The sequence below is a fragment of the Miscanthus floridulus genome, chromosome 17 (assembly GCF_019320115.1).
Source record: "Miscanthus floridulus cultivar M001 chromosome 17, ASM1932011v1, whole genome shotgun sequence".
In the NCBI taxonomy this organism is placed as follows: Eukaryota; Viridiplantae; Streptophyta; class Magnoliopsida; order Poales; family Poaceae; genus Miscanthus; species Miscanthus floridulus.
In genome coordinates, this window is record NC_089596.1 from 91,032,837 (window position 1) to 91,059,337 (window position 26,501).

The 26,501-nt window shown below is 48.0% G+C and overlaps 3 protein-coding genes across 3 annotated transcripts; 1 reads left to right on the forward strand and 2 right to left on the reverse strand.

Moving 5' to 3' along the window:
• Positions 1 to 866: 866 nt before the first annotated feature.
• LOC136517827 (auxin-responsive protein SAUR36-like) lies at positions 867 to 1,779 on the reverse strand. The gene has a single exon (XM_066511473.1). It carries the CDS (start codon positions 1,635 to 1,637, stop codon positions 1,098 to 1,100), a length of 540 nt encoding a protein of 179 aa, XP_066367570.1. The 5' UTR covers positions 1,638 to 1,779; the 3' UTR covers positions 867 to 1,097.
• A 1,244-nt stretch (positions 1,780 to 3,023) lies between these two features.
• Positions 3,024 to 3,458, forward strand: LOC136515968 (auxin-responsive protein SAUR36-like). The gene has a single exon (XM_066509404.1). The coding sequence runs from the start codon at positions 3,024 to 3,026 to the stop codon at positions 3,456 to 3,458; it is 435 nt and encodes a 144-aa protein (XP_066365501.1).
• Positions 3,459 to 8,640: 5,182 nt separating this feature from the next.
• LOC136515969 (uncharacterized) lies at positions 8,641 to 10,231 on the reverse strand. Its single transcript, XM_066509405.1, has one exon. The coding sequence runs from the start codon at positions 10,229 to 10,231 to the stop codon at positions 8,771 to 8,773; it is 1,461 nt and encodes a 486-aa protein (XP_066365502.1). The 3' UTR covers positions 8,641 to 8,770.
• Positions 10,232 to 26,501: the final 16,270 nt, after the last annotated feature.

The following is a 26,501-nucleotide window of genomic DNA, read 5'->3' on the forward strand; positions in this document are numbered from 1 at the left end:
CGGGTGCAGAGAACGACATGATTTGTGAAAACTAGCCAAGTGCCCAGAACGATTTGAAATCTGGGTATGGAGGGAGTATGCTCTCACCTCTCTCTCTCTTTTGAAGTTATTGCATTTTTCTTTGTTGCATCAAAAACCATAACAGAAACTTTCCTGCATTTTAGTTCCTATAGGATTGCAACTTCCATGCAACGACAATCATGTGCATGAAAAAAAGGGGATACACTCTGGAAGTTACTAGTTCGTTTTTAGATTTGAGCTGGAAGGTCAAGAGTTCAGACGTCCAATAAATCGAAGATACCTGCCTACCTGGATATGAGGTACATGGAACAAAAGAAGTTGGGAGATTAGTGCCCCCCTGCTCTGCTCTGATCTAAAGCCTAATTGTGATTTTAACCTTGTCTTCTTCAACTTTATGATTTTACCTAAGTTTTTGAATTCGAAGCCACCGTTAGTCCCTGTTTTAGACTATGCTAAATCAGTGCCGAACAAATAAATGAAAGAAAAATAAAAAACAAAAAGAATAAAAGATGATACTAACCCCTGACCTTAACCTAACTCTATTGAATTTAGCTGATGGTTGATTAAGCATGTTCAATTTATTAAACTTTACTTAAATTTCAAATATTTGGAGTTTTCCTATAAAGTTCTTTCAAATTGTTGTTCGAATATTTGATGTCAAAATAGAGGCGAATTTAACGGGAAAACTAGTCATTTTTAGTTGAATTTATAATGTTACATATATCTAAATGAAATAGTGGTAAACTCCGCCTTCGTTGGAAAAAAAAACAGAGGCGAAATCACAAAATTAATAAATGAGGGCAAATTACAATTAGACTTCAAAACAAGGGTGAGAACACATGAGCTCTAGTTAGAGAACTGAGAAACAACCACGGTTAATTTCTTAGTACATCAAAGAACCAGAAGTTGCATCTTTTTCCCCTGAATAATCATCTCCACTCCATTTCCCGTGCTTCTCATATATAATCATAACTATCTACACCATGCAAGCCAAACAAAGTATCAAAGCTAGCTGACATGGTTATAAAAAAAAAACTAGCTGACATGCACTATTCTAAATGCTAATCTTCACAACGCTAATAACAGCAGCTTGTTTGGCCAGATCCCATGAATTGCGCCAGGCCACTACCATAGCGGCAAGGCCTCGCCATGGAGCTCAGGAAAGCCGTCTCAACCTCCTTTGAGGCCCCTCTCCTGAGCAAACACACCACATCCTCCATCACTGCCGCGTCGCAGGGCAGGGTGATCCTCCTGCCGTCGACTCCGCAGGCGAACCCAAATTCCTCCTGGGACATCCGAAGCAGATCTCCGAAGATGGCCGTGCCAAGGTACGCCAGCGGGACCTCGAACCGCCTGCCGTATAATTTCAATTTCATTAAGAAAAACAAACTAAATAAATGGAAAATAAAAATTGATAGAATTCCTTTTATTTTTTCTTCAAATCCAAACGCCGCCGACGTGCAGCAAGATCCTTCTGTTTCTTCATCCGACGTCGACGGTGGCGCGAGTGTTTTCCTCGCGAGGGCCGCCATTCTTTGCCACTTCTTGGCCATCTGGACTAATCTCTTGGCACTGATTATGGTCATGGCTGCTTCGATTGGAAGTTGAAGGCTCATTTCAAGTGATGCTCAGCAAGGTATGGTGTGATGCTAAGCTTGCAGCTTGCTGATGGAATGATGAAAAAATGATGGCGCTAAGATGATGAATTTATAGGTCGGGACTCCTCTAAATCATTGAGCTGGCATGAGACAAGGTCATAAGCACAGAACATGCCGTGTTGCAAGGAAAAAAAAAGCATACTTTATAAGAGGCATGAGGCATGCCATATGACATGAGGACCACATGTAATTTGGGTCCAATGTGTCAGGACAGGACCTGTCTCTATCTGGTTGGTAACGCATCCATTATTTTTTGGCCAGTTACTATGTCCTGTTCAGCATCTGAATTGGATCAGCATCCAGATTGACATCGGACAGGGTCTGACAGTTGTTCATGCCCATAACACACTGTATCTGGACGACCAGATTAAATGTGTTCACCTTCAGCGGTTCAAAAAGTCTGATCGACAGCTTCATATAGATTTAATTGGCTGTCCATTAGATTACCAGCATCTCATGTGAACTCCATGTCGTTGCTGCTTCTTCAAAGTACTAAGCCATGGCCCTTCAAACCTTAGAGGCTTACAACAGGAGCAGCTATGGTATCAAATTGTCAACTTGCTATTAATACACACTATTGGTCTTCAATTCAAGCAACTTGCTCCTGTAGTCAGAGTGTTACCCGAAATATTACTTGCACTTTTGGAACATATCTTGACAGACATATTCAGTTCATGGTCCCTTCTCTGTATTTTCAGTGGCCAGTATCTGGTTTAAGTTCTCAAACCCCTGAGTAGACCCAGCCGGGACTCTGCGTTAAGCAGCATAACACTGGAATCCAGACCAGCATGTACCTTGATGTATCAACTATGGATGCTCAAGGTGAGGCCATCTAGGAAAAGGTATCAGAGACATGCTACTCCAGTTGTTTGCAGTATCAGCCAGTAGTGATGCATTACAAGATAGCTAAACCACTCAATATCTGATTGCGCTGATTGCACGACAGCTAGCCAAACTAGTCTGTCCCTCTCACTTCACCTTGATTCCAATTAACATGGGGTCCTCGAGTTACTTCCACGCTAAACCACTCAGCATGGATGCCTAGACGGTGCCCAATCCAAGCAATGAAAGTGCACCACGACTGCCTCCGGCACATGCCAAACACTTGGTCCCATACTCCCATCAAAATCTGATCTAAAGCATACACACATGGCATGTTCGTAGTCTTGTCCCTTGCCAATCATCCCAGCTGACTGGACCCCCTGCTCTTTTCTTCATCTATATATTCATGGTCTAGTGTGTCCTCCAAACACCATCTCTTGCAGCTTCACAAAAAAGCATTGTAAACTCAATCCAAGAGCTCACCAATTTCCAGACCAAGAGAGACGAAAGGAAGAAGTAACCATGGTCACTGCCAAGATGATGGCTCAACTGGCAAAGAACTGGCAGAGGATGACATCACTTGGAAGGAAGCACCTGACTAGGGGGACGGCAAAGGAATCCGACGAGTGCTGCACCTCTGTGGCGGGCAAGGGCCACTGTGTGGTGTACACAGCCGACGAGAGGCGGTTCGAGGTGCCACTGGCATTCCTTGGAAACAGGGTCTTCGAGGAGCTCCTACGGATGTCCCAGGAGGAGTTTGGCTTCATGAGTGATGGGCGGATCAAGCTCCCTTGTGATGCTTCAACCATGGAGTACGCCATGTGCTTGCTCAGAAGAAGTGTCTCTTCAGAGGTAGAGAAGGCATTCCTAAGCACCATGGAGTTGCCATGCGTCTATGCAACTTGTGTGGCACCATCTGTAGGAGTTAGTCAGAAGGTTGCTGTTTGCAGCTTCTAAAATGTATGTAAAGTAATACGGGATCATATAGGTTGTAGGACAAATGCAGAGCCTTTTGATCCTGCAAACACTCAAGGAAGATGGCAACACAGCAAGTCAGAGCCATTGTTCTTGCTATTTGTAAATATGCTTCATTGTGTCAATGACTAATCACATTTTAGGAACTTTATACGAGGCAACATGTTTCTTCAGAAAATTCTTCTCGCCTGAGAACCAAATCTTTACTGCATGTGGCGCGGTGCAAATATTGCCATTTCTCATAGTGTCTGGATTAACATTCCACTGTTCCTCCAGGCTTTGACAATGAATCCATGGTGAACAGGGAAGGATACATCATGGAGTTCAACCAAATATGAAACTGAAACGATATAATTCAACCCTGCACAATTGTAAAATTTCAGTAAATAATCATGTCCATTGTATCCTAAGCCCACAGCTTACGACTGTGCTGTTCAAAAAAAAAAGTATTGCATGGAGATTTACATTACTGCAGCGAGAATAGGGATACCAGCCTTGATGGATTTACAACGGAGGTCCGAACTCTCCAGCAAAAACTAGACAATGTAAGCAGAAATTGACTATAGGCCCACTAGACAATGCATGCAGATACCACGAAATGGCCGTCACATGCCATGCTAGAAATATGCAGACCATCAATGGAAACGGAATTATTGAACTGTTGATCAAGTTGCATGATTTGCAGCAATCAAAGCACTGCTCACCAACATCTAAAATCAGTGAATTAATTAAGTTCCCTAACTCTTGAATGGTTGAACCATCCTGCTGTGTCCCCAACTCCCCATTGAGGCATTGATGCTAGGTCTTTAGCTAATCTCAATCACATCAGAGTTTGAGTGAAAGAATTAGTATCACTGATAATTCAGAGATATGGTTGCTTTTGAGCAAGCCCCACCAGCTTATATCCGAACCACGTGACACAGAACTGAGACAGATATAAGAGGTCCATAAAAGCTAGACCCGGTATGCTTGCACTATGTCTCTGACCAATTTGGCAGCTGTTACTGTAGTTCATTTCCGATTGTCCAACCACTATTCCACTGTCTTTGTCGTCACCGTGCAACAACTGATGGCCCAGCAAAGTCCAATCTGAATCTCGATGTCTACCTTTGGAGCCACCAAAGCACGTAGGAAGCTCATGGCCTTGTCCCGAGACCACCACCGCACCAAAGCCCAGGAAGGGCCATTTCTTCACCTATATATCAAAGAACTAGCAAGTAAGACACCATCACAAGTTCACACAACCGAATAGTCACAGAGCATCTCTAAACACCATACCTCTGAACCAAGAACCAACCATGATCCATTCCAGGAGGATTGTTGAATTAGCAAGGAAGTGGCAAAGGGTCAAGACAGCTATTTACATTTTTTTTTTTTTTTGAACTAAACGGAGGGGAGAGTTTCCCCACCTTTCCATTCAAAAGCACACGCCCAAGTTAAGTAGGACGTGGAAAAGAGTTTGAGGTACAATCGCGGAGGTGAGCGTACCAGCCCAGCAGGCCGTTCCCTAGCTCAGGAGGAAGGCGCTTGCGCCAAGTTACAAGGTCATCACAGACCCTCGAAAGAACCACGCGATTACAGAAATTTTCATTACGGAATACATACCCATTCCGACCGTCCCAGATACGCCATAAGATAGTCAGGAAGATGAAAGGCCAGAGAGTCGCTTCTAGATTTGCTGGAGTGTCTGCTTCCCATGCTTCATCATCCGTCATCTGTCCCACATCGCCCATGCCTATTGCAGTCCACAGCGCATCACTTTGTTCGCAGCCGAAGAAAACGTGTCGCCTGTTCTCCGGGTGCCTAGCGCAGCGCTCGCATTGTTCGCCGTCGACGATGTGTTTTGCATGGAGGTTCACCCTTGTGCTGAGCCGGTCTTTGAAGTACAGCCAAGCGAACACCTTGACCTTGTTTGGTAGCCTTGTCCGCCAAACACGCCCACCGTGCGTGTCAGTGTGGTCACCTGAAGAGTCGAGGGCTGCGTAGGCATCCCTAGCGGTGTAGGTGTGCCCTGTCAGCTTGAGCAGCCGTAAGTCAGGGCCGTCGCCGATGTTCATCTCCTGCAACAAAGAGAGCAGGCTGCCTAGCTGATGGCTAGCAGCATTAGTGAGTCGAGGACGCAGACGCAAATCAAAACCACTCTGGAAGACGCGCTGCACCGAGATGTTAGGCATAGTGGTGTGTGTGAACAAAGCATGATGGGTGGAGAAGAGGGGGCCGGCAGGAAGCCAATGGTCGAACCAAAAGGAGGTTGCGGCGCCATTGTTGACTTTGACGATGGTGATGGAGCGAAAGGTGTTAAGCTCGTCATTGACAATGCGCCAGAGGAAGCTAGACGCGCCGCTGATCGGGGTATCGAAGGAGGAGGCACTGCGTAGAAGCCAATCTTTCCAGCTGGTTTGTTCTCCACTGAATAATTTGTTGACGAATTTCATCAGCAAGCACCGGTTCTGAAGCTCCAGGTCTTTTATTCCCAGCCCGCCGGCGTTTTTGGGAGCTTGGACCGTGTCCCAAGCGACAAGGCATTTGGAACCGTGGCAGCTATCTTCTCCAGTCCAGAAGAAGGCACGACGTCTCTTGTCGATGGCCTTGAGGACTGTCTTAGGCACGCTGATTGCAGACATGTAGTGAAGCGGGAGTGCGCTGAGGACAGAAGTGCAGAGGGTGAGGCGCCCCGCGCGGTTAAGAAGAGAGGCTCGCCAACCTGATAAGTATTTGTCGCAAGAGGTGATAAGGGGCAGGCAGTCAGAAACAGAGACTTTGTGAGGGGTAAGAGGTAGTCCAAGGTAGGTCTGAGGGAAGGTGGAGGTGGTGGTGCCAAAAGAGGTGGCAAGGGCGGCGGCTTCGTCGTCAGGGACGGCAATTGGTAAGAAGGTAGTTTTGTGGTAGTTGATGGCCAAGCCAGTAGCTTTCTCGAACAGCTGCAGGATGCGTTTGGTTGCAGAGATGGCGTTGGGGGTGGAGCGCATGAAAACAAGGGTGTCATCGGCGTACTGGAGGACGGGGCACGGCTCATCGGGGAGGATGGGATGTCGAATATCCGCGACAAGGTGATGGTTTTGGAGCAGACGGCGAAGAACATCGGCAACAATGATGAAAAGATACGGTGATAGGGGGTCCCCCTGCCAGAGTCCACGGCGGCAGTTAATCCAGTTGCCAGGAACACTGTTAAGGAGGACAGTAGTTTTACCAGTGCTGAGCAGGACGTTGATCCAGGCACACCATCTATCAGAGAAGCCACGGCATTTCATGATCTTGGTCAAGCTGTCCCAGGCGACACAATCGAAGGCTTTGTGGAAATCTAGCTTCATGAGAACGGTAGGGCACCCTCTCCGGTAGCAGCAATTCAGTAGATCTGCTGCATAGACGAAGCAGTCCGCGATGCACCTTCCACTGACGAAGCCGGATTGATCAGTTCCGATGAGAGAGGGGATAAAGGGCTGCAGGCGGTTCATGAGAACTCTGGAGATGCTCTTAACCGTAGAGTTTTGCAACGCAATTGGTCTGAAATCATGTGGGCGCCGGGCTCCCTCCTTCTTAGGTAGCAGCACGAGGTAGGATCTGTTGATCCTTTCCAGATCCACCGAGTGCATATGGAAGGCAGAGAAGAGGGCGGTGATGTCTGCAGAGATAACTGTCCAGGAATGTTTGAAGAAGAGAGATCCAAAGCCGTCAGGACCTGGACTTGCGGTGGAGTGCATATTTCGGAAAGCAGACCGGATTTCTTCAGGTTCGAACTCGCCATCCAAACCAGCAAGGTGCTGGGCATCATCCGGGTACAAGCCATTCAGATCAAAATCCCAAGTGGTTTCAGTCGACGTTCCCAGGAGGTTCAGGTAAAACGAATGCAGGACAGCAGCTTTCTGTTCATGCCCGTGGACCTCGCATCCATTGTGTTCCAAAACTTGTATGTTGTTTCTTCTCCGGCGTTGATTCGCACACGCGTGAAAGAAGCGTGTATTTTCATCGCCCTCTACAGCAGCTCTGATTTTGGCTCTCTGCTTCCAGAGCAGTAGCTTTGCGTTGGTGGTGCGGCCAAGCACAGTAACGACGACAGTACGTAGACTAGCCTCATGCGGCGACAGAAGTCTGCGCTCTTCTACTCGGTCGATGAGGTTGATGACAATCTTACAATCATGCTCTTGCTGATTAAGGTTAGACTGTTGCTTTCTCCAAAGTTTGAGGGCCCGCCTGGTTTCCTTCAGCTTGGCGGCCAGCAAGCAGGCGGGGTCACTGTTGGGCGTCCGACAACGCCAAGCAGCCTCGACGACTCCCCTGAAACCTGAGCAGTGGATCCAGAAGTTCTCGAAACGGAAGATTTTGGATTGGGGGATGTGAGTAGACACGTTGACCAACAGAGGAACGTGATCAGACGTATGCCGAGTGAGCGAAGAAAGGGTAGTGTTAGGAAGGACAGCGTCCCAGGCAAGATTGATGAAGGCACGGTCAAGTCGTTCAAGGGTTGGGGAGTCACGGTTGTTTGTCCAAGTGTATCGCCTGTCCAGGAGTGGCAATTCGATCAGACACATGGCGTTGAGGCAATCATTGAAGGCTTCAGCTTCGGAGTGATGAAAATTTTGGTTGTTCTTTTCATGGGGGTAGCGAATCATATTGAAATCGCCAAAAAGCATCCAGGGGGAATCGGGGTGAGGTGTGAGAGATCGTAGTTCATCAAGGAATGATGGCCTCAGCTCAGGAGTGGAAGGAGCGTAGACATTAGTTACAGCCATAGGGGTGTTGGAAGCGGTGGAGACGAGGTGGGAAGTGAGGGTGTGAGTAGAGGATGACGCGCTGTTGGAAAGCAAGACAGAACTACACCAGGCAGTAAGGATGCCGCCGGCGGTGCCAACAGCAGGATTGTAGAGGAAGCTGTCAAGGCGACGAGGGAGGAACGACCGCAGTTTTAGGGGAGGGATGGAGTGCAGTTTAGTCTCTTGGAGCAAGACAATGTCAGGATTAGCGGATAGGAGTTCAGACAACACATTGCCACATTTAACGGGATCATTCAGGCCTCTTACATTCCAGCTACAGATTTTGATGCTTCTATTCATAGATAAAAGATTCTACACCGTGCGCGGGACGGGGCACCCAGGCAGCCGTCATCTTTTGTACATTATTTTTGCAGCAACCAACACTGCAGAGGTAGGGTGTAGACATGGTTGTAGGAAGCATCCTTGTACACATACTAGTGGGGTTCAGCATAGCGCTACTACTACCTAGTACAAAATTGGAGCACAGGTGCTCGCTGGCGTAGAAGTAGGCTCGCCCATCTCGCCTGGCTCTGGTGTAACACATTAGTTGCTGGTGGACGGCATAGCCGCCCCGCCTGAGATCTCTGCCATCTCTTCCTCGTTGGCTCCGCAAGCAGCAGCGATATCTAGAAGGGATTCAGTGACATCGGAGGGATAGTGGTTATCAAAGGTAAGATAAGAGTGAGAGAGGGCATTACGAAGACGACGAGACGCACCAGAGAAATCGAACTTGGACTGCTGAACGCGCGCCGCCTTGTCTTCGGGCAGCTCAAAGCCCGTTTCTTCCTTCTCCATGAGACGCAGGCTCCTCCTCAGCTTGCTGGCGCTGTCCTTGGCCCTCTTGCGGCGGGCACGCCGTTGCTGGGCACGGCTCTCGTGCTCCAGATCAGTGCGCCCACCGGTGGTGAACCCGCGTGGCGCGTCGAGGGCCAGTGCCGCGAGCCACTCAGCAGTGTTGTCTCCATCCTCGGCCACCTCGAACTCTGGAACCACCTCCTCCTCTGGCATGACCGCCTCGTTGCCACCATCCTTGTCTCCGCCAGACACACCTCCTTCCTGGGTCTCCTGCTCAGGGACCCCGCCGATGCCGTACCAGGGAAGGGCAAGCACCGGAGGAGCCGCACGGGCGGGGTACGGCGTGGCGCGCCTGGTGCGGACCGGGCGCAGCGGAGGAGTGTCTGCGACGTCGTTCTCCCACTCGAGTACAGTGGCCACCAGGTTCTGCGGCGCAGGCGGCAGCTGGGTGGGCGGGTTGCCGACGGGGTGGTAGTAGGGCGCGGCGTGCAGAGCGGGGACGGGACCAAAGTTGTAGTCACCCCATTCCGGCTCTGGCCCGGGGTCGATCCACGTGCGGATGGCGTAGACGTTGGCGATGCTCGCGGGACCGTTGTGGTTGCGCACGAGCAGCTGGTCGGGGATCTCCTGGTGATGGTCCAGACGGACGACAGCCCGCATGGAGGTGTAGTCTCCGCCGCCAAAACAGGCTGGGTCCAGGCAGCAGACATTGCCGATGGCCCCCAGCGCCCCCCTCGCTCTTTCCTGGTCCCAGTGCTCGAGGGGGAAGTCCACCGCGGCGATCTCGGCGTAGACGCGGTAGAAGGCGTAGAACCTGTTGTCCGCCTCCTCGTGACGCTCGATGGTGAGCGTGTTGCCATGATGAGTGATGGGGCTCCCAGCCACGACCTCCTCCCTCTCCTCCGGGGTGTTGAACACCATGACGCCGGCACCTCTGGCCGACGCCGCCAGCTGGAAGGCGGGTGCGTCGCAGGCCTGTTCCATGGCCTGGCGGATGAAGAGATGCGGACTATGGACAGCATGCTCGAGATAGACGTAGGCAAAGACCCTAGCGTCGTCGTAATTGCCATTATCGACGTGGGCCTTGGCCATGGAGCGCCTCGGGTGGGCGGAGGATCCCTCCCCGGGGCTAGGTGGTGGAGCGTTGGGTGATGTGGGCGGGGGGATGGTGAAGTGGTCATGGATGATGGAAGCGGCTGCGGTGAGCATGGCCGAGGTTTCCGGGGAGCGGGCTCTGGGCGAGCCATCGTTGGAGGATGTTTTGGAAGACATGTTGTAGCGTCGCTTGCAGTGAGTGCTCTTGTGTCCGGAGCAGTAGCACGACGTGCATTTTATAGGGTCACGGCACTGGGACACCAAATGATCAGATGATAAACATCGGAAGCAGATTTTCACTGTATTTTTTCCTTTGATCCTAAGGAACCTCTTCATCCGTGCAGGGGCTGCATGGTTGCCACCAGCTGCTCTCGTTCCAGCCATGGAGCTGTCAATTTGTGGACGTGTCCATTTTTGCCGAGCCGTCCCACTGAGGTGTCGATCACCATAGTTACCCAGCACGGTAGAAGGGGGTGAGTAAGCATTGTTGTCACGATCGCTCGTCAGATTTGTAGTCCGCAGCATAGGCTTAGGTAGCTGGCGAGCAGCGTCGAGGTAGGAGAGAGGTTTGGTGGAAGCATTGAGGGGGTGGTTGGATGAAGTGGAGTTGCCAAGACATTTCTTGCTTCCATCGCCAGGGGCGTCACAGGGTTGACACGCATCGTGTGAACCTGTTTTGCCTTCCTGCTGAGCGCCAGTTTTGTCAGACAAGTGGTAGGCCGCAGCGGGCCGTTGTTGGGCCCGGGCAGAGTAGCTGATTCGAAATTTGAAATGGGAGCCCATCGGAGTACCACTTGCAGAAGAGATGACGTCACGAGCAGCAGAGTGACGATCGGGGTGGATGTGGTAGATGACTCCGTCCATGGCGCAAACACCGATTTGTAAAAGATGGAACTTGACGATGTCATTGGAGACCATGGTGCGGAAGATGAAGGGGAGATCGTCATGGACAGGGAAGGATTCCGGAGGGGCGCAGAAGTAGAAGTCAAGAACTTTGGCTACTTGGCCGGTGGAAGCAGGGGAGGCCGTGTTCGTCTGGGCGATCCAGAGAACCACGGGGGGGATACTAGTGGCCAGCGGCCTAACAACCGGGCAGCGATAATCTACCAGGAGACGGTTTTGAAATTGCGTACCGGGATGGTCGGCGAAGTCGATGGAGATGATGCCCATTCGCGGCCGCCCCTGGCGGCCTCCATGCTCGTCTTCTGCTCCACGGACAGCGTCGTAGACGACACCGCCATCAGCCGCGACGATCATGGCGGAGGAGCTACGCCGGTGTCCTCCGTAGCTCGCCGTGGCTTCGAGCTCTTTATCCCGAGTAGCAGAGCTGCGCAGGCTTAGCCCAATCTTCTCATGGTCTTTCGTCGAACAGTTGGCGGGCAGAGATTGGGGAGGACCATGTTCGCTTGCACCGACGGCCAGATCCGTGTCTCCACTGGCGGTGTTGCCCCGTGCGTTTGTTGTCCGACGTGAGCGGCAGGTGTGTCCGGAAACACCTCCTCCCGCGGGACGTGCAGCAGATCCATGGGGGGGCGGAGTGGAGTGGAGGAGCGGGGCGGAGGGGAAGAAGGGAGTGTGGCTGTGGGGGGCGAGGAGCGAGGGTGACAGGGTACCGAAGCATAGTGGCTGAGGGATGGCGTGGAGGGTGGCAGCCGCCCCTGACGGCGGGTGGCCGCTGGCGAGCGCCGGTCGGGAGTTCCGGCGGCGCTGGTGGTGGTGGCGTGGGGGGAGCGGGGGGAGGGGGGGCATGGCGACCCGAGGAGCTAATGTGGCTTTTGTCGGAAATAGATACTTTGCGTGCTTCAACAAACACTCCGCCACAGCTATTTACATTATAATTCAATGTCTATTTGAACCATGTCATTATTATACGTCTCTAGCGACATTGGGCCCACATTAGGTGTATGTATCTCACAAACTTTGATATGGTCCAAAATACCTCTGTACTCCCCCGTCTATGTCACTTACCAGTGGGCCCATGTGTCATCTCCTTGTTTGACTCTTTGAAAAGCGAGACTTCCATTTTTTTGGGAGGCAGGGAGTAGATATGAGCCGGAAGGTCAGAATTCAAGCGTCAAGAAGAGCCAAAATTCCAGGCTATAAAGGGCATCTCCCAGAGTCTTTCTTAAAGTCACTCTCTAAATCGTCAATTAGAGAGCCATTTGAACAAAAAAATATCTCTATATACCTTTTCACCTTCCATCATATTTCGTGAGCACTCTAGAGAGCTAGCCTCGCTCTCTATCTTTGTCTATCGAGAATTCTGGAATACATGATGACTATATTTGGAGATCTAATTAAAAAAGTTGTTGAAGAGTATTTTTTCACCAAAATCTCTATTTCTATCGATTAGAAGGATATAAATAGGCTCTTGAGAACTGTGAAACAACCTCGGTTAATTTCTTAGTACGTCAGAGAACCAGAAGTTGCAGCTCTGTTCTTTTTTCTGAATATAATCATCTCCACTCCATTTCCATGCCTCACTGCCTCTCTCATACTCCTATATAATATAATCATCTTCAGTTCTACACTATGCAAGCCAAAACAAAAGTACCAAAGCTAGCTGACATGCACTAATCTAAATGCTAATCTTGAGATCTTTAGTAACAGCAGTTTGTTTGGCCAGATCCCATGAATTGCGCCAAGCCATTTCCATAGCGGCAAGGCCACATCATGGAGCTCAGGAACGCCCTCTCGACCTCCTCCGAGGCCCCTCTCCTGAGCAAACACACCACATACTCCATCACCGCTGCGTCGCAGGGCAGGGTGATCCTCCTGCTGTCTCCGCCGGTGAACCCACACTACTCCTGGGACATCCGAAGGAGTTCTTTGAAGATGGCTGTGGCAAGGTACGCCAGCGGGACCTCAAACCACCCGCTGTCAGTCGGTGTAGTTTGTCCTCGTCAGCATGGGCCACCCAGCGTTGCCGACCTCCTTGACCGTTCGGTGAGATACCAGCCACGGTCGTTCCCGCCGCTGCCTCCTGCGCGGCCGGATGGAGACCAAGACCGCTGGCGCTGCGGCGATCTCGTGTTGTTGCATGAATACCACATCCGCGTTGATTGGACCGTTGTGGCGCACCCCCGCACGAACGGCATAGTCCTACAAGGTCTCCAGCCTAGGATCTTCAACTGGTTGAACAAGTTTGGCAGACGATAGGTCGCGGAGCTTCCTGCGGTGCTCTAGAGCCTGAGGACAACCCCAACCGGACCACTGGCTACACGCCATTCTTCATGGTCAATGGTTCCGAGGCTATCCTCCCGACCGACCTCGATTATGGAGAGCTGAGGGTCAGGGCGTACGACAAACAGGGAGCCAAGGCGTCCCTCATAGATGCCATGGACCAGCTAGATGAAGTGCGCGATGTTGCCCTCCTCCGCTCAGCCAAGTACCAGCAAGCGTTGTGTCGGTACCACAGCCGTCGAGTGCGGGGTCGGGCCTTCAACGTCAGGGACCTGGTGCTCCGCCTTGTCCAAAGCAACAAGAACCGCCACAAGCTCTCTCCGCCGTGGGAGGAACTATACGTCGTCGCGGAGGTGCTCCGACCAAGCACCTACAAGCTCAGGACCATCGACGGTGAAGTCTTCATCAACGCCTAGAACATCTAACAGTTACGTCGCTTTTACCCTTAAATCTATGTATGCTTTGTCTTATCAGTTTCGCTATCAACTCCTAGATCTTCAGTGACACCCGACCCCAACAACGGCAGGGGGTCGGGACTCACTCGAGGGCTGATAAAAGTATATCTATCTGGTAGACATTCTCTATGTCCAACCCTTTCTCACGTTAAGACCTAGAAGCGAGGGTCACGGAAACAAACGCTGAGTAAAACTGGTTGGACCGCAAGAAACCTACTCCCCAGCGGCTACAACGTTCTTGTTCACCAGCGTGATCAGAGTTTGTTGCCCGCACCCCGAGTTTTTTAGCCTTAACTACGAAAAGAGTCGGAACACATTAAAGAGTATATCTATTCGGTGGACATTCTCTGTGCCCGATCCTTTCTCACGTTAAGATCTAGAAGTAAGGGTTGCGAAAACAAACGCTGAGTAAAACTGGTCGGACCGTAAAAAACCTATGCCCCAGCGGCTACGACGTTCTTGTTCATCAGCGTGATCAGAGTTTGTTGCCCGCACCCCAAGCTTTTTAGCCTTAACTATGAAAAGAGTCGGAGCGTATTAAAGAGCATATCTATTTGGTAGACATTCTCTGTGCCCGACCCTTTCTCACGTTAAAAATGTAAAGGCAAGGTTTGCGAAGACAAATGCTGAGTAAAACTGGTTGGACCGTAAGAAACCTATGCCCCAGCAGTTATGACGTTTTTGCTCACCAGCATGATCATAGTTTTTTTGCCCGCACCCTAAGCTTTAGCCTCTACCTTCCCAGGGAGGGTTTGGAGGGGCCCGCTGATGAAATCTCCATCGAGGAGAGGCCAGCGGGTCACCCAAGTTGATCGGACGGCTCGGGCCACTGTCGAGAGATGGGTAAGGAGCAGTAGGATGCCCTATGCGGGTTATGCCAACTCCATCATGAACAACGGACCTGGATTCCACTCGGACATATCTGATAAGAGCTCCCCGAACCCATCACTCGAGTCATCGAGGTAACTTTATCAACCCCCTCTTTACTTTTCTACTGCATGAGCATTCATTCATTTATTCTCATACATCTAAGCATCGCATATGCAATTATTGCATCACAATGATTCGCGTCGCGTCATGAAGCGGTAGTCGTCTCATTCAACATGAGCGGTGACCGACTAGGGTTCAAAGGCTAGCCCGTGAAGGGCTCGAGGCCGCCTCGCGTCGAATAGAGCCATGGGAGAAAACACAGATGAGCCGTAGCGGCCTTTGCCAGACCTGCTCAGAAGTAGACATGGTCATCTCGACTTTCTTGTTCGATTCTAACCTCGAGCCATGCCCACAGAATCTTCACCGAGGGGAGGCCAGCGGGCCACCTGAGTCGGTCTCCGGAACGACTCAGGCATCTGCTGGGAGGTGGGTTAAGGAGCAGTGGAATGCCATATGAGGGCTATGCTGACCCCGTTACGAATGACGTACCTAGATTCCACTCGGACATGCCCATTAGTGAGCTCACCGAGCACGACACTCGAGCCATCGAAGCAAGTGACGTTAGCTCAACCCCTCCGGTTACAAAAATCGTGGAAGGGGTGATGATCACAAAGATGAGCTGACCCCTCGACCGGACCCCTGCAACGCGCGGGGGCTCAAGGGAAGTTGGACTCGCAAGGAGACCGAATGCGCGGTCATATAACAATGGCTCGGATCCTAGGGAGGGGGTACGTACAAAAACTAAGAATAATGTTTCTAAAAAACGCTTTCTCCCATCAGTTTCGCTATCGTCTCCTCGATCTTTAGTGAAACCCGACCTCAGCAACGGCAAAGGGTCGGGTCTGACTTGGGGGCTGATAAGGGTATATATATACCCTTTCTAAAATAGTCGCCGTGCCCGACCCTTCCTCATGATAAAAACCTAGAGGCAAGGTTTGTGGAAACAAACGTCGAGTAAAACTGGTCAGACTGCAAGAAACCTATGCCCCAGTGGCTATGGCACTCTTACTTACCAGCGTGATCAGAGTTTCTCACCCGCACCTCAAGCTCTATAGTCTTAACAACAGGAAGGGTCAGAGTGCTTTAACCCCTTTTTACACATAAAAAGGGAGAAAGAACAAATTTGTTGAACCGAAACAAAAAACAAGCTTGTTTAGACGAAACAGAAGGGTTAGAACTTGCCTGCTTATTACAAGTGCACCACCTGACCTATCTGACTAAACTAACCCCTTGGGGGGATGATCTCATCCTCTATCTTGGCGGAAAGGTCATGCACCTAGGGGCCGCCTCCTTCTCGATGTCATCTAGCTCGGCGTCGGTATAGATGGGCGTGAAGCCTTGGCTCATCGTCGCTAGATCGATGTTCTCATAATGAGAATGGCGAGCACGAATGATCAATGAACACCAAAGCGAAGCGCGCTCCTTGCCATATCACGTGCCCAATCCATAATTCAGGTGGCGCGAACCGTGAGGGAGCTTGTCTCCTGCTCCGGGGCCAGCTCGAGCTTGTCGCAGACCAGCTGGACGGCGACGCGTAGGTTGTAATGTTTGTTGCTCTCCTTCTGGAGGGTGTCCTTCACCTCACTGAGCTCCTTCTCCAGGCCATGACTCTTCACCACCTCTGCCCCATGCTTGTCGTCAAGACCTGCCCAAGTCACAAACCGACCATGTCAAAAGGCTTACCATGAATTCTAGGGAGAAAGACAACAAGGGAAACTAGGGACTTACCGTCCATGTTCACCCAAAGCCTGTGCACCTCATCATGCTGCTAGGTCACCTCGGCCTCTAGGCATCGGACCTCCTCTTGGCACTGCCCGACCTCCATGGCGAGCCTAGTGGACATGCCCTCGGCTGCAACCTTCAGGTCCCTCTCCCTCCAGAGCTCCTTCTTGAGGTGGTCGACCCGCTACTGAGCGTCGGCATGCTCCTGGCGAGCTAGCTTAGTCCCCATGCGGAGCTCCTCTATGGCCTAAAGCATATCATCCTGCTCCTTCCTTTGTTGTTCAACCTCCACGGCATCCGTGCGTGCCCTCTTGATCAGGGCCGCTGGCTTCTCCTCAGCCTCGTGGGCATCGTCACGAGTGTCCTTCTCCCTGACTCAGAGGTTGGCCACCTCTTGGGTGGCAGGGGCAAGCTCAGCCACCTCCTGATGGGTGGTAGCGAGCTGTGCGGCTAGCCCCTCACTCCGCCACATCTCCTCATCAAGGAACTGGGACTTCTCCAGGCTGCGGGCCATAAGGATCTGCGAAGAAGACAAAACTTAGAGACGCAGAAAGAGAACATGGGGGTCGGAAGAATGGTCATATCATACCTGGCCAACTGGCGCGACAATGTTATGCATCAAGCTCAGTATGGTGGTCAGGGCGCGAACCGCGTCTCCAACCTCTGTGTGGATGCTTCCCCATTCCCTCTCCTCTATCGCTTCATCAAGGGTAGCCACCCAGACCAGAGATCAGGATGTCCCTGCGCCAACCTCAAGCAGCGCCAACCTCTCTAACGGCGGTAGCTCCTCTAGAGCGGCTCTTCTAGCGATAGAAGGGGTGGGTGACGCGGACAAGGAGGCCTACCCTGTCACCACATCTACGAAGGATGTCTCGGGTGCACCCCCTTCCATCCGCCCCGCCATGGACACAGCCACCTGCACGAGCGGTGGCTCCGACCATGCCTCCTCCACCTACGACGTCGAGGACACGACTGGCCGCACCGCGCCCGCCATGGGCATCCCAGACGCGCCCTCCTCCGCCTGCTCTCCCATGGACACAGCCATCGTGTGGCAGAACTGCCCAATCTAATGCCTCCTAGGAGTACTTGTCTTTCATTAGACACTAAGTACTCAAGGAAGGACACTAAATTATGCAATTCCATTGAGCACACCCCAAGGGAGAACCCAAAAATCCACATTTTTCCATCAGGATCACAAATGAGAGAATAAAGCTTACAAAATTCTTAAGTCATTTCTTACATCACTTTTCATGCAACATCAGAGTATAATATTTATTGTTTATATCAGCAGAATATAACCATGCTATTAGAGTTTCAGCGAAAATAAAATCATTTAACGACAAGTTAAACATTAACATGATGATCCGTTATATACATCATAACAGGTCATAAGTTTTCCATTGTAAAACATTTTAGGTGGAAGTTTCAAATAAACTCTATGTCCGCAATGTTAAGGAAATCCTCACTGAGCCCACTAGGAGGTTTCCACACACAAGTGTCAGCTCCACATGTTTCTATCACCTGCAACAGGGTAGAACAAACCCTGAGTACTCAATTGTACTCCGCAAGACTTACCTATCAGGATGAAAGAAAAAACTCCAAGGATATGCAAGGCTATCTGGCTTGTGGTTTATTGCATCTGCAGGAAGCATTACTAAACGTGTGTCCTTATATTCAATTTCATTAGCCGTCATCATTAGTTTATTAACTAACCATTCTATGTAAGCACATGTTCTACGTTCAAGCATGTGGTAAGCAATCAGAACTATTTTACCATCTTTTATCTTCCAGTTCTTACTATGGTGCCAGATTGTAGACAAGTCATATCGAATTACCCAACGATTCATGAATCAACGTGCCCAGCTAGGTACCCCAAAACACACGCTCCGCTTGTACCTCAGGCATAAGCAGGACCAACCCACCACTCTCCTATCAAGGGGTCCAGGTCCCTATCCAAACTTGGACTCCAAGCCCCCACACCTGAGTCCCGGACTCAATGTGGTGCTTAGACCTCCACCATCCTCACCTCCAATCAGTCGGTCTGGAAAGAGCCAGAACCCATGACAAGAGAGCAGCGAGCCTTCCCTGTTCTCATAAACAAGTATGTGTTTAGGATAATAAGTCTGTGACCTACCTAGAACCCAATGCAATGGCCGGTCCTTAACCAACACAGGCAAAACAAGTGCAACCCAAGCCTCGCTCGAATGCCAAACCAAGTCTAGATCCAAAGTACCATTCCGTCCGGTCTTTAATTATCATTCATATATATTTTCTAGGTGATAATAATATTATAGCAATAATAATATCTTTCCTATCTCTCGCGAGTAATAGGCAACCACTCAACTTCTACCGGAGTCATGTAGCATAGCAATCTATATGATCCTGTCATACTAGTAAAACTCATAGGATAAGGATATATATATGCAAGTGGGTTTCATTTAACTCCTTAAACTTAATGCACAAGCATAAATTAAAGTGTAGAATAATAGGGGTTATGCACTAGGGCTTGTCTGGGTAAGATATAACCAAATGTTAGCATTCCATTGTGGTGGCATGATCCTCCGAACCCTCCTTTTGATACTCCAGAAGACTCCATGATCCCTCATTGTTCCTATTAGGATATACGTGGATGAAATACAGAGACGTAATTAACCAATTGCAACCGTGACTCATAAAGTACGATTTATGCCTCTCAAGCTAACAAGCTAGTTCTAACGATGACTGTACTTAGGCTATGTATCCAAGTTGCTGAACCAGACATCATTTCCCAATGAGTGTTTTAGCTATACAACCCAAGTTATTTCTTTATTCCATTCTATCGATTTACTATCTATTCGAAATATGGCATCATTATCTATCTAACAAACTAAGCACTCTGGAGCTACAAAAATCATGGTGAGCAGATAATAATATTAGGAATTTATTGTAAAATTTTTAGAGTCAACACTATCACCATTTTCTCACAAAAATTCCTACAAGTTCATGTTTTACCCATTTTAAGTGCTTCAAATTAATTAGTCTACTCTTGAAAATTCTATGAAACTAAGTGAACAAAATACATTAGCAGATTGGTTATAATTTTAGGAACCTAACAAAATTGGTTTCACAATTTTGAACATCTATACAATTTTTCATTGAATTTACAAGTTTACCTTAAGAGCTAAATTAGAAAAGACTTTAGAAATTGGAAAGGGCCGGCGGTAACCGGATCTGGTCTCACAGCCCAAAACGGCCAATGCGGAACATAGCACATGCAGTAGGCCGGCCCAGCCACGGCCCAATGCGGGAAGTTCGCATGCACACTGACGATTTTACAGAAAAGTCCTTAATCTATCTGTTTATTACGCGACACTATGCGCACTATTGCAACAGAGACATGTTTTGCAGCTAAGCCCCCAAACTATCCCATCCTCACCATGAGATGGTCCCTGGCAGCCTACGTATGATGGCGTGACTCCGGCTAGCCTAGCGCGCATACACCGACCACCGAAATGAAACACCAGCCCCATAATCGAGCCGACGAGCGTCGTGGAGCCAAGACAAAACCCTGGGTGGCGATTAGGAGTTAAACAATGACTTCTACAGCTGCCCATGGCGGTGACCCAACCGCCCCAGCGGCGTGAGTGGTCTAGCGAGCTAAAGCAAGTAACGGTTGAAAGGTCCTTGTGTGGTTTTGGTAATTGAGTGACAACCTAGGTGGACTAATTGTGTTTATGTGAGATACACAGGTGATTAGTTCATAGGTACATATGTGTGAGCAACATATGCCATGAAGGTGAAAATGGCTTGGAGATGTTGTAAAGCTCACACATGTGATGATGAAGGAGCTCCTTGCAAATGAGACATGACATTGAGTCATGTGATCAAGGTGGAGAAGATCAAGACAAGACTTGGCTTGATGGACCAGTTGCGAGCGTGAAGGGCAAGTTGGAGGCTTTGGAGCGATGGACCGCGTGGCGGTGAAGCTTGAGCAAGACTTGGCGCCGATGGACGAAGGCAACGGTGAAAAGCAAGTGATGTCAAGATCGATGAACCAATATGATCACATGATGATATGAAGTGGATCATATCATTGTTGATCACGTTGGTGCATGTGTTGCATCACATTGGAGGAGATGGAATGGAATACGCAAGGCAAAGGTATAACCTAGGGCATTTCATTTCACCGATCATAGGTGTGTAGAGAAGTTGATGACCGGGTTTAGGATAGATGGCCGTACTATAAAGAGGGGCAAACTTGTTTGCATATTGGTCATCTAGTGCCACTCGAGTGATCTAACTTTGCATCGTCGCTAGGATTGAGTAGCGTGGCAAGTTGAGTGGCTAATCCTTTGAAAAATGATTGTGAAAATACTAACACACATACACATAGTGGTGTACAGTTGGTGGTGTTGGCACATTTATAAAGGAGATGAAGTTAGAGTTGATGTGGATCAACTCGGTGATGGAATGGAGGTGAGAAGGGTTTGAAACTCCACTGACGGAGTGTCCACCCATAGAGTGCGGACAGTCCAACGGTGCCACCAACGCCCTATATAGAAAAGATAGGGTTTCACATAGTGGACTAGATGCTAGTCACATGGTGACCGGACGTTCAGTTCCAGCGTCCGGTCAGTGATGGCAGACAGCGTGCAGGCATCGGTCTTCGACCGGACGCTGGCGCTGGAAGTGACCGGACCCTGACTGTGTGCGTCCGGTCATGGTGATGTGTGATGACACAGGCAAAGCAGAGAAGCTAGAAGTGATCGGAGACTGGTGCTGCGTTCGATCGCGATCGACCAGACGCGTCCGGTCTTGTTTGGTACCTTACTAGAAATGACCGGACGCTAGGGTTGCTGCATCCGGTCAGTTCAAGCTGCTACGTTCGGTCGATAGATGACCGTTGAGATTGGGCAAACTGTGTTTGAAGAAGGGGACACGTGGTGTGCATCGCACGACCAGACGCTGTGGTCCAGCATCCGGTCGATCGGACCAGAGCGTCCGTTCGTCCCGACTTTTGCCCACTGAAAGGGTAACGGCTCTTTTTTATTCATGGGGTTATAAATAGAAGCCATGGTCAGCCTTGGGCCTAGAGCTGAGCATGCTAGAGCCTTGGTGGCTTGTGTAGTAGTGCTTGGGAGCCCTCCATCTCACATATACTTAATAGTGATCATTCAATTGTGTGTGAGAGAGATTCTAGTGCGATTGCATCGTGAGGTTGCATCGAGTGGCACTAGGTGATCAAGTTGCAAGCCGGTGGTGCTTGTTACTCTTGGAGGTTGCCACCTCCTAGATGGCTTGGTGGTGGTCTCCATTGAAGCCCGCAAGAAGCTTGTGCGGTGCTCCAGAGAAGAGCTTTGTGAGGGGCATTGTGCTCGCCCCGCGGGAGCCACGAAGAGCAACTCTAGTTGAGCGTGTCATTGAGCTACCCTCACTTTCGGGGTAGGTTCTTGCGGTGCCCGACGTGCGGGCTTGGCGGGTGATGCCAATTAGCCACCGAACCACCAAGTGTGCGGTCGACACAACGGGGACATAGCGTGTTGGCAAGCACATGAACCTCGGAAGAAAAATCATCGTGTCAACCTTGTTCTTCCCATTGGTTTGCATCCTCATTACACAAGCTTGTAATTACTTTCATATACATTGTGCTTAAGTAGTTGCTCTTGTAACTAGTTAGCTTGTGTAGCTTACTAGTTACCTTCTTGCTTGTGTAGCATAGAAGTAGCTTCCTTGCATGGCTAATTAGGTTTATGTAACCTTGTTAGTCACTTTGCTCAGTTTGTGTAGCTAAGTATTTGCGCTCTCTAATTTGGCATTGGTTGCCTTGTTATTGAGCATTGCTAGTGAGCTTAGTTGGCTTTGTGCTTTTGCTTACTAGCATGTGTAGGAGCTCCCTTGTTGCTTAAAGTACTAGTGGCATAGGTTTGTGTGACCTTGCTCCTAGAATTGGTTAGGTGAGCTCTAGCTAGCCCGGCACCTTTGTTGCTTAATTAGTATCTTTGGAAGGTGTTAGAGAACATAGATTGATGGGTGTAGTCTTGGCTAGACCGATAGTTCTAATTCCGCACTTGTTTCGGTTAGCCGATGCGATTAATTTTAGAAAGGACTATTCACCCCCCCCCTCTAGTCCGCCATCTCGACCCTACAAGTGGTATCAGAGTGAGGTCTCTCATTTGTGGTCTTCACCGACCCGAGAGGATGGCGTCTAATTGGCTAGATGTTTGTGAGGCACACATTTTTTATGGCACAAACTTTGCACTTTAGAAAAATCACATGCTTGATCATTTTCGTGCAAAGGGACCTAAATTTTGGTGGGTTGTCACAAGTGGTCTCACCCATGTCTTGGAACATAGAAATCTCACCAAAGCTCAAAGAGTTCTCTATGAATTTGATGCACATGCTTGTTGTTTTCTAATGGATGCTTTAAGCTTTGATTTGATGAAACAAGTAAACATCAAGGGAACCGCTCGTGAGATATGGGAGTCCATCAAGGAAACCTTCGGTGATTCCTCCACATGGGATGATGGCAAATTTAAGGAGGATGAACCCAAGAAGGAGGTGCATGAGTGTGTTGAGCATAACCACAATTTGGTGATTGTGGAAGATTGCTCCACCTTATGGTCAAGTGATGATGATGATGATCGATCTACTACAAGTTCACTTGACAAGGTTGATGATGATGCCACAAGTGTTGCAAGTGATGATGCTACCCCATGCACACTTGATGGTGATGATGGTTCATGCTCAAGCCATAATGAAAATGCTACTACAAGCTCTCCAACTATATCACCACATTGCTTCATGTCACAAGGTGACACCAAGGTATCAAATGATAATGTGGTTGATCATGTTGATTCATATGATGAGCTTGTTAGTAGACTTGCTAGCATGACTATGTCTTTAGAAAATGAGAAAGCTAAAACATTAGAATTAGAAAATAAAAACTCATTTCTAAAGAACTCTTGTGAAGAACATAAGAAATTACTTGATGCTTATAAATCTTCACATGATGAGCTAAAATTGAATCATGAGACACTACTTGCATCTCATGATGAATTATTAGAACAACATGCTTCTCTAATTAAATTGTTTACAAAGAAACTTAAAAATAATGAGAGCTCATCACATGGGTCAATTGATCAATCACATATTGTTGCTAACCCTTGTGATGTAGGCAAGAAGCATGTATCCACCTCTTGTGATGATTTATAAGATATGCCATGCTCTTCACAATTAGATGCTTGTTCTACTTCTATGTCTTGTGAGACTAACCTTTTGAAGGAGAACAATGAGCTCAAAAATGAAGTGAAGAAATTGAGCAACAAGCTAGAGAGGTGCTACAACTCAAAAGTCACCTTTGACCATATGTTGAAGACTTAAAGAAACTATGGTGACAAGTGTGGTCTCGGCTTCAAGAAGAAGATGACAAAGGGCGAAAGAAAGAGAGAAAGAAAGATGAAGAAGCTACAACAAAGAAAGCTTTCTCATACCATGTGCTACCAGTGTCATGAAGTGGGACACCTTGCAAATTGTTGCCCTAACATTGAGAAGCTCAAGAAGATAAAAGAAGAAGAGAGGCTCAAGCATGTCAAGTGCTTCAAGTGCCGCACTTAGGGTCATCTTACCTCAATGTGCTCAACCAAGCAATTGGTGAAGCAACAAGTGAAGCCTCAACCAAAGCCACAAGTTGAGCAAGAGAAGGCACACCAAGTTCAAATCAAGATCAACCATGAAGATGGTGGTGATTTGATGATAAAGATGAAGAAAACAAGAAGGGGTGGAAAGGCAAGGCATCCGATGCAAACTCAAGATGCCAAGATGATGAGCAAGAATGAAGATGAGAAGAAATATTATGCTCACATCAAGTGCTTCAAGTGTGGAAGTGTGGGACACTTTGCCTCTAAGTGTCCTACCAAGCTTGAGAAGAAGGCTCAAGCAATCCATGAGAGGCAAGGCAATGAGAAGCACCACATGAGCAAAGAAGAGAAGGCTCAAGTAAAGAGAAAGTGCTACTCATGCCGAGAAAGGGGACTCATGGCACATTCATATCCCCTAGGTGACATTTCTAAGCCTATTTCAATTGTTGATAATAACATACTTAGAAAGGATGGTAATGGTACCTCTATGGTTGCTATTGCAAAACATCCTGTTATTCATACTAAGGCTATGCCTAAGTATGTTGCACCTAACTTGAGAGGACCCAAAGTTGTTTGGGTACCATCAAAAAGTGGATGATTGTTTGTAGGTACCATTGGCATTGGAGGCTTGGTTCAAATGATATTCATCTTGTTGATCATGTGGTTGAGCCAAGTATTGCCAAGTGATGATCATTATCCCGATGTCATGACAAATTGAGTGAAGTCCAAATGTGCTACAACATACAAGTGTCAAATTCAAGTTGTTGGTGATTCATTAGATATATTTGATGGTTTGCAAATAATTGAGTTGAAGCTTGCAAGTTGGATAATCATGTGTCAACCAAGGTATATCTCTTGTTGATCATTTCATTTGGGTGCATATGAGTTGATTGAAATGGACAAATATGCAAAGTTGCTTGCTATAAGTTGATTGAATGGATAATTAATTAGTAATCAAGGTTGGATTGATTTGTGTTGGATAAATTCATGAGATGACTTTTAGTAAGGGGTTTGAATGGATATATGTCTTATGGAAGTATTCAAATAAGTTAGTTTCAAGTTTGATTCACATTTGATGAAGTATAGCTCAATTGTTGAAATCTGTCCTATAATTGACAATCTGAGCTAGCTGTGATCTTAGCCATGTTTGAGTAATCAACATTTATTGAATTGGCATAAAAATTGGTGTACATGCTCTAGACTTATGGTATAAGATGCTGTACAATTTTCATGAGAATTAGATAAGAAATACTTCGGTTTTGGAGTGGATCTTGTCAGTTATAGTGCAGCTGTTTTCAGCATGTAGCAGTGGTGGAAGAATTGAAATATGGTAGCAATCTAGAAGTCAAATGAAGCTAAAATTTTTACAGCTACTAGGTAACTTAGTATTGCACACCTCCACCAAATTTAGTGGTATTTGGATTTGTACTTTGGGAGATATGCTTATTTCTTTGAAGAGTACAAAATCTGTCAGAAAAGTGACAAATGTTGGATTGATCTAGAGTCACTTTGATTAAAAGGTCCTCAAGTTGGAAACATGTTTACAAGTGTTTGAGGTACCTAAGTTTGGTTTTGAGATGATCTAGAAGCATGACAAGCAAAGAGTACAAGGCTATTTGATTATGGAGTGTACTTTGCACATATTCGATACTAAAATTGAAAGATCAAGATCAAACTCAAGATGAAGTTGAAGTTTAAGTTCTAGTGACTATTGGAAATCATTTGGTAGAAAGAAAAGAACTTAAACAAGAAGAAAGAAAAAGACTTAAAGAAGGAATCAAGGTTACTCACCAAGTTAAGTCCACTTGGATCAATAAATCAAGTCATTTCAAGTGAGTATCAAGAATGATTCTTGGAGAGAGGTCACTTCTCCCTAGTGTAGGGGCTTGCCGCCTATGTGTAGGTGAACCAAGTGTGGTACTTGGAAGGCTAACATGGAAGTGGTGATCCAAGGAACAACATTTGAGATGCTTAGTTGAAGCAATCAAAATAGTTGATCAAGAAAAGCAAGTAACACCCAAAAGAGAGCTAGTCATAATATTTCAAGTGGTATTCTCACGTTGAAGCTCTTATGCAAGCATTGATCAAAAGATGAAGCAAGCCAACCACAACAAGAAAGTTCACTTGATCATAAGCGGTATTCATTTTATATGGGTGAAGAATGGAATTCAATATGGTATCTATTGGTCTTCACCAAGTTTATAATTGGACTTCACATTGCTATTGGAGTAATGAATTGGAATCTATGTGACTATCCTCTACTCCAACATAGCAAAGGTATCATTGTAATGTGCATGATCATTTCATCCCTTACTAGTATGCGGTTAGTGTATATAGTATATGCTTCATAGGATCATGCATAACAAATGAAATGTTTAAAATTCATAACCTACCACTATTGCTTGAATTATTACTTGATCTAGTGGTTAGTATATGAATTTGTTCATGAGCTAGTGATCCCAAGTACTTGATCTAATT